We start from the raw sequence: 13844 nt of genomic DNA, 5'->3' as shown, positions 1-13844 counted from the left end.
GGAGGCCGGATTTAGCATTTTTTCACGTTATTTTGTTGTAGTCAGTTATGTCCTAGACTTCCCTGTCCTACCCCCAGCACATCCCCTGCCCCCATCCTATTTCACGCCCCCCCCCCCCCCCCCCGGGGCAGTGCAGATCCTCCAGACCCTTGGGGAGGGGTGTTGACCACCCAGACCCTTAGGGGGGGGCTTGTGCAGACCTTTGGGGTGCAGTGCAGACCCTTCAGACCCTGGGGGGCTAGCAGACCCTCCAGACCCTGGGGGTGCGGTGCAGACCCTCCAGACCCTGGGGGTGCGGTGCAGACCCTCCAGACCCTGGGGGTGCGGTGCAACCCTCCAGACCCTGGGGGTGCGGTGCAGACCCTCCAGACCCTGGGGGGGTGGTGCAGACCCTCCAGACCCTGGGGGGGTGGTGGTGCAGACCCTCGGGTGCTCACTCCAGGGAAGGGGGGGCAGGGAGGAGGAGGTTCATGAGGGAAGGAGACCCCTGTTACTGGACGAGGGTCTCTGGCTGTGGGAGCTCACAGGGCCCTGGGAGGATAGCCTAGCAGCAGAGTATTTTGCTTTTCCATTGAGCCCAGAGGAAAGTAAAGATGTACTAACTCAAGCCAATACTATAGCAAAATTTGGGAGTTGTCAAGAGCAGGAAAGTTTGGCCCGAAGAGGCCACCGTTGGGCGGTGCTATTCTACACAATACGGTGAGAGGCCACCGCCCCAGTGGATGTCCGTCCCGCTGGGGGAGGCGGGCACCCCGACTGGCCCGCGGGCCGGCCTTTGGTGAGAGTCCTCCCGGCGAGGTCTCCGGGGAGGGGCGGCTCCGGGGCGCACGCGAGCTCCCAGGACTCGCAGGTGCGCAGACCCGGGTATTTACGGTCGGTTGTGCCCAGGTCTCGCGAGAGCGCGGCGGCAGGTCTCGCGATACGCGGGCGCGGGCGTAGAGGAGGGAGATCTGAGAGGCGGAGGGGATCGGCCGCGGCTCAGGTGAGCTGCCGGGCGCCGGGGTCCCCGGTGGGCGGCGGCGGGTGGCGGCCCGGGGCCGGGGGACGGGCTCCCCCTGCCCGTTGGCCTCCTCCTCGCCGCCCTCGGTCCCTCGGAGCGGGGCCGGGGTCGGAGCCGGATTCTCCAGCGGCGGCGGCGGCGGGGAGCGGGGCCGGGGTCCGAGCCGGCTTCACTGGTGGCGGCGAGCGGTCGGGGGTCGGAGCGGGGCCGGGGTCCGAGCCGGCTTCACTGGTGGCGGCGAGCGGTCGGGGGTCGGAGCGGGGCCGGGGTCCGAGCCGGCTTCACTGGTGGCAGGGAGCGGTCGGGGGTCGGACCGGGGCCGGGGTCCGAGCCGGCTTCACTGGTGGCGGGGAGCGGTCGGGGGTCGGACCGGGGCCGGGGTCCGAGCCGGCTTCACTGGTGGCAGGGAGCGGTCGGGGGTCGGAGCGGGGCCGGGGTCCGAGCCGGCTTCACTGGTGGCGGGGAGCGGTCGGGGGTCGGACCGGGGCCGGGGTCCGAGCCGGCTTCACTGGTGGCAGGGAGCGGTCGGGGGTCGGAGCGGGGCCGGGGTCCGAGCCGGCTTCACTGGTGGCGGCGAGCGGTCGGGGGTCGGAGCGGGGCCGGGGTCCGAGCCGGCTTCACTGGTGGCGGCGAGCGGTCGGGGGTCGGAGCGGGGCCGGGGTCCGAGCCGGCTTCACTGGTGGCGGCGAGCGGTCCGGGGTCGGAGCGGGGCCGGGGTCCGAGCCGGCTTCACTGGTGGCGGCGAGCGGTCCGGGGTCGGAGCGGGGCCGGGGTCCGAGCCGGCTTCACTGGTGGCGGCGAGCGGTCCGGGGTCGGAGCGGGGCCGGGGTCCGAGCCGGCTTCACTGGTGGCGGCGAGCGGTCGGGGGTCGGACCGGGGCCGACCCGCACCCAGCGCCTGGGGTCTGGCGGAGCCGCCCGTGTGCCCAGAGTTTGCAGAAGTGCCCGTGCGGTGCCTGGGCCGAGAAGGGCAGCTCCCAGGCAGCATGCTCTGCACACGCAGCCCAGGGGTTGTGATTTCCCGGGGTTTCGGTTTCCGTGGTTGGGTTGCTGAAGATCGGAGTCTGTTGGATAAAGAGGATGGAGTTTGAGCTGCTGCCTAATCGCGTGCCTGGTGCAGCGGCTTAGTTCCAGGCAGTTGAAAACGTGTGTGTGCTCTTCATTCCAGTGGATTACACACGTCAGTTCCTACAGGGGATGGCCTCTCCCGAACGGGACATAGTGGCTAAGTTTCCCATTAGGGGATGGAGAGTATGGCCCCGCTCTAATCTTGGCAGACGGAGGGGTTTGCCTTCTGGAGCCGACCTCTGCCGTCTCCTGCCGCTCGGGCCTGTATCTGCCAGGCTCTCGGCACTCGGTGCTGGTCCTGTTCTGTCTTGCGATCCGGTTTCCATCCACAGTGTGTTTGAGAGGAGGTGAGCATAGTCGCATTGTCCGGGGTGCTAATGTGGCCCACAGAGGAGAAGGGCTCTGTTCTCCTCCAACAGGGATTCCGAGTGAGAGTCCTCACTTTCTTCCCCTGGGGTGTTGGCAGGGAGGTGTTTCCAATCCAATACTTAGGGCCAGCCTTTTACCTATGCACCTGTGGGAATTCACTCCTTTGCTCATTAACTGTACCTGGGATGTTCCCCACTCACGGGCTGGCGGGCGGGCGTCAGGCCGCGGTCAGTACAGGTTTGGGGATGTGGGTTCTTTTTTTTTTTTTTTTTTTAATATTTTAATTTATTAGAGGGCAAGAGAGAGAGCACAAGGTGGGGCGGGACAAGCAGACTATCCCATGAGCAGGGAGCCTGATGTGGGTTCTGGGATCATGACCTGAGCCGAAGGCAGATGCTTAACCTACGCCCAGGGGGTCCCCCGGGGATGCCGGTTCTTTGCTGTTGCTTGTGCTCTGCCATGCACTGGCTTGTGGGGCACACTGGACTTTAGAGCCACACAGACCTGGGTTCCAGTCCGTTGTGTAACTTTCTGAAACCCCACTTTCGTGATGTGTGAAATATGTGCAGAAAGACCTAGTTGGCCCGCTGTGGGACCTGAGATGTCCTGTGTGAAGTTACAGGCAGTGACGAGCTGCGGTCCTGGCTGCACCCCTGCCATCTGGAAGCGTATTGCTGGACTCATCCTCACAGCACCCGTGCGCGGTGGCTCTCATGAGCCCCAGTTTACAGATGAGTTTGGGCTGCCAGCTCACTGCGAACTGTGGTTATGAACACTGGGGTATCGTGAGGACTCCGAGAGGCCCTGGGAGCGTGGGGCCGCTGGTAGAGCTGACGGGGCCTGTAGAGGCTCACGGTGACCCCTCCCTGTCTTCCTCCAGAAGCACAGTGGCCATGGACGACCTGGGGGAAAACACCACCGTGCTGTCCAGCCTGAGGTCTTTGAACAACTTCATCTCTCAGCGGGTGGAGGCAGGGTCTGGACTGGACGCCCCCGCCTCTGCCCCAAGCTCCCTGCACGTGCAGTACCAGCAGAGCATGCAGGTGGGTGCCCTGGGCGCGAGGGGTCTCTGGGTAGAAGACACCTGCCCCTAGGGGGGGCCTGTTCAGGTGCCAGGAGGTCAGGTGAGTGCCTGTGTGTGGACGGGTAGAGAGAAAGTAGGGAGATTGAGCATGTCCTGGTCTCAGACTACGGGGGGCTGTTTGCGGATCTTGGCTTCAGTCTGCCACGATGTGGCTTCTGCAGTTTTGCTATAGGAATTCTTATTTCACTTTATTTCACGTTCTTAGCAACGCTTACTGTAGACCATGAAAGAGGGGTCAGGTCTCCTGGACGACTTGAGGTTCCACAAACTTGTGGGGTCAGTCTCCTGGGGGCAGGGGTCACTGGGGCCACATGAGGAGGGGGTGGTGTGTGCAGCCTGGCCCTGGCCCTGCCAGTCTGCACGGCTGCCGCGTCGGGCAGCTGCAGTCCCCCGCTCGTGCAGCTGGGGCCGGTCCTCGGTAACGGCCTGTGGCTCTGGGAGCCCTGAGGAGGCCCAGGCAACGCTGGTTAAACAAATGCTCCTGTGTTTGTATGCGTTCATTTGCTATTGAATAAATAATTGAACGATTTTTGTTTGTTTAGTGGACTGAGTTGCTCACTGCCATTTTTTGGCAAAGACTTTTTATTCCGAAATTGGATCTTTTGTGTTTGTTTTTGGTGTTAAAGCACTTTTTTGGGAAATAATGGTGGTAATTGTTTTTTTGTTTTGCTTTTGATTCTTGCTTACTGGCAAAATAAGAAGTTGGCAATTTGGTCTAAAAAAGTGTTGTAATCTTGTTGATGCAAATGTTTGGGAACTTTTGGCCAGTCTGTCAGAACTATAGAATCTAGAATTTCAGAGGCCCGGTTCTCACTAAGCTGGTGCTGTGGAGGGCCTCCTCCGTGTGGGGGATCCTGCAGGCAGAGTGAGCTGGTCAGAGTCTTGTAGCTGCAAGACCTGTCAGGGCCCTGACCGGGCCCTGTGCTGTCCCAGCACTTCCGGCAGTGGTTTGGTGCCCTGCCAAGCTGCTCCAAACGGCAGGTGGGGGAACTGGGATCCCACAGGTCTGGAGAGTCTGGCAGTCCCCGCCCCCTTGCCCTTTTTTTTAATGCTCGTGTTTCTGTGGGAAAGTGTTTACAGGGGCTCTGCTCCATGTCAGTGTTGGTTTAGATAGAAACATGTTTCAGTTACTTTCCCTCAAATGCAGTCTGTGGGCCAGGAAGATGTGGCCACGGACCGTCTCTCTGGGGCTCCTGGCCGCTGTGCAGTAGGGCCCACGGGAGCTGGGGGCCGTCCTTCAGAGCGGCTGGGCCCTCGCTGCCCGCCGAGACTGGGAAGGCCAGTGAGTTTGATGGAGGGCGGACTTCGGAACCCCCACACTTCAGCTGGTGCGAACTGAAATGAGAGAAAATGCCAGAGGATAAAGAAAGTGTGGACTCGGGCCCTCAAAGAGTGTGTGAGGGGGTGGGTAGAGAAGATGCCTTTCCTCTGGCCTGGGATTTCTCAGCCTTGGTACTGCTGACATTTGGGGCTGGAGAATTCTTTGTTTTGCAGGACTTGCTTCTGCCTTATGGGATGTTAAGGGACATCCCTGGCCTCTGCCCACTGGATGCTGGTAGCAAACACATGCTCCCACCCCCTCTTTTGACAGTCAGCAGTGTTTCCAGATGTTGCCAGGTGTCCCTGGTGGAACTGAGAACCCGTCGCTCTGGCCCGTGCTTCTCAAACTTCGGTGTGCGTATGAATCCCTGAGGCTATGTGTAAAGGAAGTTTCTGATGTGGCATCTCTGGGGTGCAGCCTGAGGTTCTGCATTTCTTTTTACTGCCCGGGAGCTGCTGTGTTACCAGCCATTCCTAGAATGCTCAGGCTCTAGTCCACGCGAGGACGATGCCCTAACACAGTCAGTGGTTCTGCGGAACTGTTTGGTGTGTCTTCTGAGGCCCTTCAAGGCTAGACCTCACCTTTATGTACCTACCCTCTGTGGTAGGCTGACTTCTCAGATGGCTCTTAAGTCCCTGGCTCCTGGTGGACCACACTTTCTCCCACTTAAACACTAATGTGGTTTTGTGGCAGCAGGATTTTGCCAACATAATTAAGAAATCAGTCGACCTGAAGATGGTGGGCCTGACTTACTCAGAGTGGGAGAGGGATTCTGCATATGGAGGCTTCTCTCTTGCTGGTTTTGGAGGTGGAGAGGGCCACATGGCAAGGGATGTGGGTGGCTTCTAGGAGCTGACAGCAGCCTGGGGCTGACAGCAAGGAAGCGGGACCTTAGTCCTCCAGCCGTGTGAGTGTGAAAGAGGATCCCGAGGTCCGGATGAGTTTAGAACCTGGTCACCAGTGTTGATTTTAGCCTGTGAGACCCTGATCAGACAACCTGGCCATGTGTGCCCGGCCTTCTGTGCATAGAACCTGACTGATAACATGGGGTTTTAGCTGCTGAGTTTGTGGTAATTTTCTACACGGCAATAGGAAACCAACATGCCCTCTTTTCTAGAACAAGCCTACACATTGTCAGCTTAAAGTATACTTTCTCTTCCTGTTATTATTTCCTCTTTGTTTACTGCCTCTCCCCACCCATTTTCCAACGAAGGGCCCAGCATCCATCCTTCTTCCCCAGGGCTGAGTATGGGCCTTGTTGGAGGCAGGTGCTTGGTGTGAGTGTCGGACAAGCCGCTCACCTATTTGGTACAGCTGCTGAGGCTTCTCTTCCCCTTGGGTGTGACCTGGTCAGCTGGAGGAACGAGCGGAGCGGATCCGTTCCAAGTCCCAGGTCATCCAGGTGGAGCGGGAGAAGATACAGATGGAGCTGAGCCACAAGAGAGCTCGAGTGGAGCTGGAGCGGGCGGCCAGCACCAGTGCCAGGCGCTATGAGGTGGGTGCGAGCAGGAGCACGGTGCCCGCCAGGCCCTGAGGCAGGCAAGCCTCCGGCAGGGAGCCTGGGGGCTCTGCCTCTGGGTTGCCGGGGACGGCCTGGTTTGGCCATAGCCAGCAGCTATGCTTGATGTCCTCGAGGGGGGCAGTGCCCGGGGGACGGCTGTCTGCGCGCATGCTTCTCTGCTGGGCTCCCTGCCACCCCCACCCCAGCCCCCACTCCCCCCTGCCCCGAAGACTTGGGGTGTAAATCCAGCAGAAATACGAGGTACCACAGGATGACAGGCTTAGAAAGTCACCGGGTTGTGTAAAGGTCTCAGGCCCAGGCCGGACCAATTTTGCTCACGTGGTTATAGGGCCTCAGAGCAAGGATCTCCAGTCTTGGGGGTACTTCCTGTTGTCCCTGGCTTACTCAGGGCAGACTGGGCAAATGCAACCCCCCATTACCTAGGGAAGGTACTAGGCTTTTACTGAGGGCATAGATCCCTTTTTTTGCTTCGATCAACAGCACTTTGCCAGAGGTTTTCAATGAGTGCTCATGATTTGTGGAAATGCTGCCAAGACTTAGGCAAAGCATTGGACCGGCATGCCTCTGACCTGCCTGCGCTTTCCCCAAGGGGGGATGTCTGGCCCCATTCTTGCCTTATGTGGCATATTTGCACGTTTTCCTAGTCCTGTAAAAATAGCGGCTGTCTTCCAGCGTGTGATGCTGGTGGATGTCTTCGACCCTGGTGTGCAGGCTTCTGGCTGTGCTGTGCCGCGTGGGCCTAGTAGCCCAGGAACATGGCCTACGCGTGGGTCCCACGGCCTTGCCATTGCTCTGGTGTTGCTCCCAGGGCTTCCTCCTAAGGTGGGGCTTTAGCTGGTGTTCTGGGTCGTCCTAGGAGGGACAGTCCTGGAGGAACTAGTGGGAAGGGACAGGGAAAGGCCGTGGGAATCTTGCTGCTCTTAAAAGTGCATTATTAGGGCCGAAGGTGGCACCAGGGGCCATCAGGTAGTAGGAACTGGGGTGTTGGTGCTACTACCCTGACTCTCGGGCAGATGGCAGGGGGTATGGAGCCATTGGAATTTTCCTGAGCCATTGGTCCATCAAGGGCAAGACCTGTCCTGGCGGCCTTGGGTCTCCAGGGTGTAGTGCAGACCGCGGCACCTTAAAGGTGCTTAGAATGCGTTGGAACGAGTTGGGATTGTCTCACGGTTGGTAGAAGTCTTTTCTTGGGGAAATCGAAGCGTGCAGGGCTGAGCTAATCCCAGGTCCTCGCTGGGCTTGGCCTCCCTCTGAGAGGCCTTTCCCTTCCCACCCACAGACATAGTTGAATGTGAGCTGGAACCATCTGAGCTGGTGGCTTTCAAATTGTCCCTTTGCGTCTTGGACATCTGTCGTGGTTTTTCAGGGACTTCCAGTTTGGCCACGGGTGGGGATCTCAGAACCTCTCAGATGGTGAAACTGGTTGGTGTCTGAGGTCTGGGGACCTGCAGGGACTGCCTGTGTGAACTTGGGATGGGCAGCCTGAGTAGAGATGCTATGTCCTGCTCTGGGGTGGGGCTGCCCAGGGCCCTGCATTGTGGAAGGGTCCCCCGACTCTTTGAGGCCAGACTTGCAGCCCCCTCGCGCGGGCCGTGTCCCTCTGTGTTCATCAGGTCCTCCGTGGTGCTGGGCTGGAGACGCCTGGCCTGAGCACTTGCCTCGGGTGCGCTGCTGGGCCTTCTGCAGCGCTGCCTCCCAGGGAGAGGCCAGAGGGCAGCAGCATCAGGTGCCCGCTTGGTGGTCCCTTTGCTTCTGGGGCTGAGGGTGAGCTCCTAAGTGGCTGACTGCCGTCTCCCGAGACCACCCGGGTCCATCAGAGTGAGGAGTCTCAGTCCTGGGGCTGCCTTCCCAGCATAAGACGCACGGTGGTTCTGCAGGTCTGTGGGAGAGGACGTGCCTGGAGGGGCCTGGCCTCTGCTGGTGTGAGCGGGGCCTGCTGCGTGGCTGGTACTGGTGTAGGAGGGGTCCCCGTCCTGAGGGAGGGGTGGGGTGGGCCTCCCGGCTCCCACTTACTCTCCCCACTCTGGCAGCGCGAGGTGGATCGCAACCAGGAGCTCCTGACGCACATTCGGCAGCTGCAGGAGCGGGAGGCCGAGGCGGAGGAGAAGATGAAGGAGCAGCTGGAGCGCCATAGGCTGTGTAAGCAGAGCCTGGACGCCGCCGGCCAGAAGCTGCGGGAGAAGGAGGACGGCCTGGCCGCGGCCGGCGAGGTGAGGGCTGTCCCAGGGGTGTCGTTTCTCGGGAGAGAGGCGTGGGTGCCCTAGGGTGCTCCTACCACGGCGCTGGGCGGTTTCCTCCGCCTCCTTGCTGTGTGCGTGCAGTGTTTGCATTGTCGTAATCCTAGTAAAAATACTCCTTTTCCACTCTGCGGCCTTCAGGTCATAAATCAAACACTTAGTTTTTGTAATTGTGACTTTTAGTGGTTGAGTAGTGTGCATTTCGTCGTATAAAAACTTTGCTTACGTGCACGCATCCTGGTAGACGTATGTACACGCACACCCATGCGGCAGGTCGCACGTGGCTGTTGACTTCTGTTACTGATGTTGACGTACTCCTGGGAACGGGGTTTCAGGTCTCTGGGGACAGCGTCTGGCTTTTGCTACCAGTGCTGTGTTGTCCTGGCGCCGTTGTTGAGGGCTCTGGGTTCCCTGTGGCCTTACCTGTCACGGATGGTGGTATCTTCTGGAAGGACTTGTGGGTTTTTTTTCCCCCTTCCCAAAGGTGTAGTGTTGCCCCTGGATTTGCATTTCTTTGGTTATTAGCAGGTCTGTTAGTATTTGAGAATGTCTTTGAAGGCAGCGCATACGTGACCTGTAGTTCTTACTGTCTCTACGAGTTGAAAGTTGTATAAATCTTAGAAACAGAGCCCAGACATTGATGCTGGTGGAAACTGGACTCTCCTGACCTTCCCCGTCCCTTTGCTGCGGTGCTGCGGATCACAGGTGCAGTGAGGAAGAGGATGAAGCACTGCCCGGGGAGGGAGCAGGGCACGAGATCATTGGTATTCTGTCTCTGCGTGCTTTTCTCGACCTGATAGATCTCGGGAAGCAGGCTGCAGGTTATTTTTGCCGTGGCAACGCTGGAGAGCATGTTAAGGTTGTTCCTACATCTGTCTTCTGATGTGGATGTTGGCAGGAGAGGAGCTGTGATCGGCCTCAAGACAAGTCCCCTTGCTGCCCTTGGCTTGCCTAGGCTGCGTTCTGGAGGCTGGTGTGGGGCCCGTGGGGGAGGGCGGGGCCTGCGCTCTGTTCAGTGAAGAGCGAGGTAGGGGGAGACCCTTGCCACACAGGTTGCAAAGAGGATGAGAGAGGGGCCAGGGTGGGAAGGTGGCGGCCAGTCAGGATGGAGGACCCTGAATTTTGTTTCTGTTATTTGTACCTCCTTGGAGAAGCCTTCCCTGGTGACTCCATCATCACTGCCCCTGCATGCGCTCTCCCCACCGTGCCTGGGTCGTATGCTCGTCCCCGGGAAGTCCTCCTGCTGGCCGCCGGGCTTCCCCGCAGCCGGGTCCTGTGTGCGTTAATTGGATTCAGGAAGACTTCTCAAAGGTTGTTTTCCTAGTTAAATGTATTTTAGGCTCCATTCTTCTGTGATGCGTGGGTTGATAGGCACCCTTGTAACAGAGCAGATGGATGGAGTAAGGGATGTGGACGGCCTGTGTCAGCCTCCCCTGGGGAACGTGGGTCCTGGGTTGGTGTGGGCCCCCGGGCCATGTGAGAGCGTGTCAGCCTCCTTGTTGGCAGGGGTTGCCCTGGGACTGCTGGTGTCCCTCACTGCGGGGCGTTTGCTGGACTGGGTCCCTGTCCTCTGGTCCAGGAGGTTAATTTACAGGGATGCTTCTGAGTGGGCTTCCCTGGTGGCCTGATTGGTGAGCTGGCTTCTCCTGGGAAAGCCATAGAGGGAGAGCGGTCACCAGATGGTCACTGAGAGGTCACCTGGTGAGGGTGCAGTCTGATGGAAGGGCAGTAGGTCTGCCCCTGAAAGTCCAGAGGCTTGGCCCTGGGCCAGCCTCCCCAGCCCCGGCTTTCTGGCTGAGGGCATGCCTGCGCTTTCCCCAGGGGTGGATGTTTGGCCCCATTCTTGCCTTCTGGCTGAGGCATTCCCGTGGCTCCTCCATCCTGGGGGGCTCCCGTAGCATCGTTCTGAAGACGGCCTCAGTCCCCCATTTCTGACTTCTTGGCAGGACGTGGCTGTGGTTCCCAGGGAGTGTTTAGCTGGGATGGGGGCATGGTGGGGGTTCATTCGGGGCAGGTGCGGTGCGGGGAGCCGCACAAGCACACTGGGCACAAGCGAGGGTCCCAAGTGACAGATATCATGGGGCACGGGCCTCTCGGCAGGCAGCCCATCCCCATGACCCAGTCTTTTCCCATTTGCTTGAGGGAAGTGCGAGGCCGGCCGCAGGCCAGGATACTCTGGCGTTGGGTTGAGGTGTGGCGTCCCCGCCCAGGTCGTGGGTCGGAAAGGAGAAGAGGGCTCGGTCCCTGCCCACAGGAGGGGGGTGGCAGGTGCAGGCTCTTTTGGGGCCATTTGTCCCGTGGGCTTGTGGGTCAGGAGCTCACCTCTGTGTGTGCGTCACAGCCCGTAAGCAGCAGCCGTGTCCCCCCCCCTTTAGACCATCAGCGCGCTGAAGGCGAGGGTCTCCGAGTTGCAGTGGAGCGTGATGAACCAGGAGATGCAGGTGAAGAGCCTGGAGTCTGAGAGGCAGGAGCTCAAGGAGCAGCTGGCCTTGCAGCACAAGTGAGTGGCTGCGCTGGGGTGGGGCCCTGCCCCTTTGCCGGGTGAGCCTGCCCGCGGGTCGCCCTGGGTCCGGTCAGGCTGAAGCCTGCTGGGGCCTGTGCCGGGCTGCACATCCGGTGGTTACTGGTGTGGGAGACCGTGAACAGGAAGGCCTTGGCTCGTCATCCTGTGCCCTCTGTGGTCTGTGCACCCAGTGTTCACGCGTGCCGTCTGTGCCGAGCCCCGAGGACCTACAGGTGCCCTTCGGGTCTGTCCTCCCCGTCCATAGGCTGTTGGCGGCAGACACAGGGACCGCTGAAGTGAGGATGATGAGTGTTTTAAATGTTCTGAGAACAACAGCAGGGAGCAGTCATTTCTTCCCTCGCCGGGGGCTGGGCGCCCCTGGGGTGGGTGGGGTGTGGGCCGGAGGGGCCGTACAGGCAGAGGCCGCCTTCTGAGCAGGCGTGGACGTCTGAAAGGTCAGAGGGCGGAATTCTGTCCCTGGGATCTCGGCCTTTACCTTCGCAGGTGTTGTCCTAGGAGAGCTCTGGACGCTCCTGGGTAGGGTTGGGGGCGTGGGGGGGTCACGGGAGGGGCCTCGGCTGCGGCCGTACCAGGGGCGCGCAGCAGAGGCAAGGGAAGAGAGCTGGGGGTGTGACCCGAGGAGACCGAGGCCCCAGTGCCCTGGGGTTTGGGGGGTGCACACTGGAGAGCCTGTAGGTGAGGGTAACTGCTGGCTTTACTACCCGCCTCTGTCTGCACGCGCTGTGCTTTTCTCTCGTAGGAAATGTCAGGAGGCGAATCAGAAGGTTCAGGGGCTCCAGGCCAGCCAGGAGGCGAGGGCCGACCAGGAGCAGCGGATCAGGGTGCGTTACTCCGTCTCAGGCGCAGGCTGGGCCTGGTGGACGTCCTGGTGGTGGTCTCAGCCATCCAGCCGCTTTAGCCGGGGCACGCTTCGGGTGTCCAGGGACCATGAGCTGCCTGTGCCCACGTACTGTGGACACTGTCGCTTGTCTCTGTGTGTGCCGTGCTCGGGGCTGGGGCTGCTGCCCCCCACCTCCCCCCAGCGTTGCTTCCCTGTCAGGCCTCGGCCTCCTGGCCCCCCCGCCTCTGCTCTCCCACATGCCGTTCTCTGGCCGTGGTGCCCGCCCGGCTCTGGCCCCTCCCCGCTGCACACCCGCTGGCCCGCCTCCCGCAGCGGGCTCGCCTGCATGGCGCAGTGTCTGCCCTTCTCCCAGACTTACCTGTGTCCTGTGTGGCCCTGGCCCCGCTGCTGGGCCTGCACGGGCCGCAGAGCTGCGCCTTTTAATGTCTGTGGACTCACTGACTTGGTCCTGGTCTCATGCACTGAGCTTGTTCCTTGACTTGTCGCTGACGGATGCCAGCTGTCCCCAGTGTGTCTCGAGGGGACTGCAGGTCGTGAAGGAAAGGCTTTTGTCCGCAACGTGCAGAAGACTCACTTGTTACGCGGGCTCTAGTGTGGCTGGAGCGGGTCTGGCAGGGGAGGAGTGCTGTGTTGGACCGACGTGCTTATTCGGGGAGCCTTGGCTGCCTGTCCTTGGGCAGGTGTGCGCCGGGGCCCCGTGCCCGAGGGCGGTGCAGCACCGAGGTGTGACCCCAGCCTGTAGCGCCACGTCGGGGTGCCCCTGGAAGGGAACGCGGAGGACTCCGCACAGAGGCACCCTGGTGTTTTGGAGCGGGGCCGGGCCATGGTGGTCGACTTTGTCCTCTCTGTCCCTGGCCTCCCTCAGGATCTGGAGCAGAAGCTGTCCCTGCAGGAACAGGATGCTGCGGTCGTGAAGAATATGAAGTCTGAGCTGGTGCGGCTGCCCAAGATGGAGAGGGAGCTGAAGCAGCTGCGGGAGGAGAGCGCCTACCTGCGGTGAGGCGGGCGGGGTGCAGGGCGGGGCAGGGGTGGGGCGGGGCGCGGGGCGGGGCCAGGCTGCCCTCCCCCTCCTCCCTCCCCCGTCCCCAGGTGCCCGGTGTGTTGACGGACATGTTTCCGGCCTTGCCAGGGAGATGCGAGAGACCAATGGGCTGCTCAGGGAGGAGCTGGAGGGGCTGCGGCGGCGGCTGGGACGGCAGGAGAAGATGCAGGAGAGTCTGGTCGTCCTGGAGCTGGAGAAGGAGGTGGGGCCCCGGGGACAGTGGGCTGTTCCCTGTGGGTGTCCTCTGTCTGTCCGGGGGACACTGGGTGTTTCAGTCCAGTGTTCCAGTTCCCCTCCTGAAACGTGGAAGTGCTGGGCTGCTGGTGGCCTGAACAGTGGCCCCAGAACTGTGCCCGGCCTCCTGTGCAGGCCCTCGTGAGCCAGCCCGTGGCGGGGAGGCTCGGCTGGGGAGCGCAGTGGCCCGGTGGTCAGGCATCCTCGCATGGGCAGGGGACGCGTGGGGGAGTCAGAGAGGTGTCATGTGGGGAGGACCCAACCCCCCCGCTGCTCTGGTGTGGGAGACGGAGGAGGGCCTCTAGAAGCTGGAGAGGGCTGGAAATGGGTTCTTCCCAAGAGCCTCCAGAAGGAGCTGTAAGAGCGTGCGTTGTGTTCTCGGCCGCCCGGCGGAAATGGGAGAGCTGATACAGGTAGTGAGTCAGAGAGAGGAGGCCGTGTGGGAAACCTGACACCAACCTCGTTCCCACCCGCAGATGTGAGCAGGTGCCCGGGCTCCATTTCTTCTGCTCTTGGACTCCCAGTGGCGTTTTGTGGGGCGATGTGGCAGAGCTGGCCGCAGGACTTGGTGCTGCAAGCATCCCGCTTCTCGCTCGTGCGCGT

At 61.0% G+C, this 13844-nt stretch overlaps 1 protein-coding gene across 5 annotated transcripts in view; it reads left to right on the top strand.

Annotated features, from left to right (window-relative positions):
- The first annotated feature begins 889 nt into the window (after positions 1–889).
- MAD1L1 (mitotic arrest deficient 1 like 1) overlaps positions 890–13844 on the top strand; it is a 319758-nt gene continuing 306803 nt past the window's right edge. For 3 of the 5 annotated variants that reach the window (XM_036074189.2, XM_036074187.2, XM_036074183.2), the window contains exons 1-8: positions 890–982; positions 3317–3479; positions 6196–6336; positions 8394–8573; positions 10976–11100; positions 11864–11945; positions 12831–12961; positions 13095–13209. In XM_036074189.2, coding sequence (XP_035930082.1) covers positions 3330–3479; positions 6196–6336; positions 8394–8573; positions 10976–11100; positions 11864–11945; positions 12831–12961; positions 13095–13209 — 924 coding nt within the window. In that variant the 5' untranslated portion in view covers positions 890–982; positions 3317–3329. Of the gene's footprint in view, positions 983–3316; positions 3480–5111; positions 5195–6081; positions 6337–8393; positions 8574–10975; positions 11101–11863; positions 11946–12830; positions 12962–13094; positions 13210–13844 lie in introns of those variants that run through there. The other 2 variants (XM_078074229.1, XM_036074192.2) reach the window with 2 other exon arrangements.

Source organism: Halichoerus grypus, chromosome 6 (assembly GCF_964656455.1).
Source record: "Halichoerus grypus chromosome 6, mHalGry1.hap1.1, whole genome shotgun sequence".
NCBI classification, from domain to species: domain Eukaryota; kingdom Metazoa; phylum Chordata; class Mammalia; order Carnivora; family Phocidae; genus Halichoerus; species Halichoerus grypus.
The sequence above is the reverse complement of the archived record's forward strand: the minus strand, read 5'-3'. Positions and strand labels throughout refer to the sequence as shown.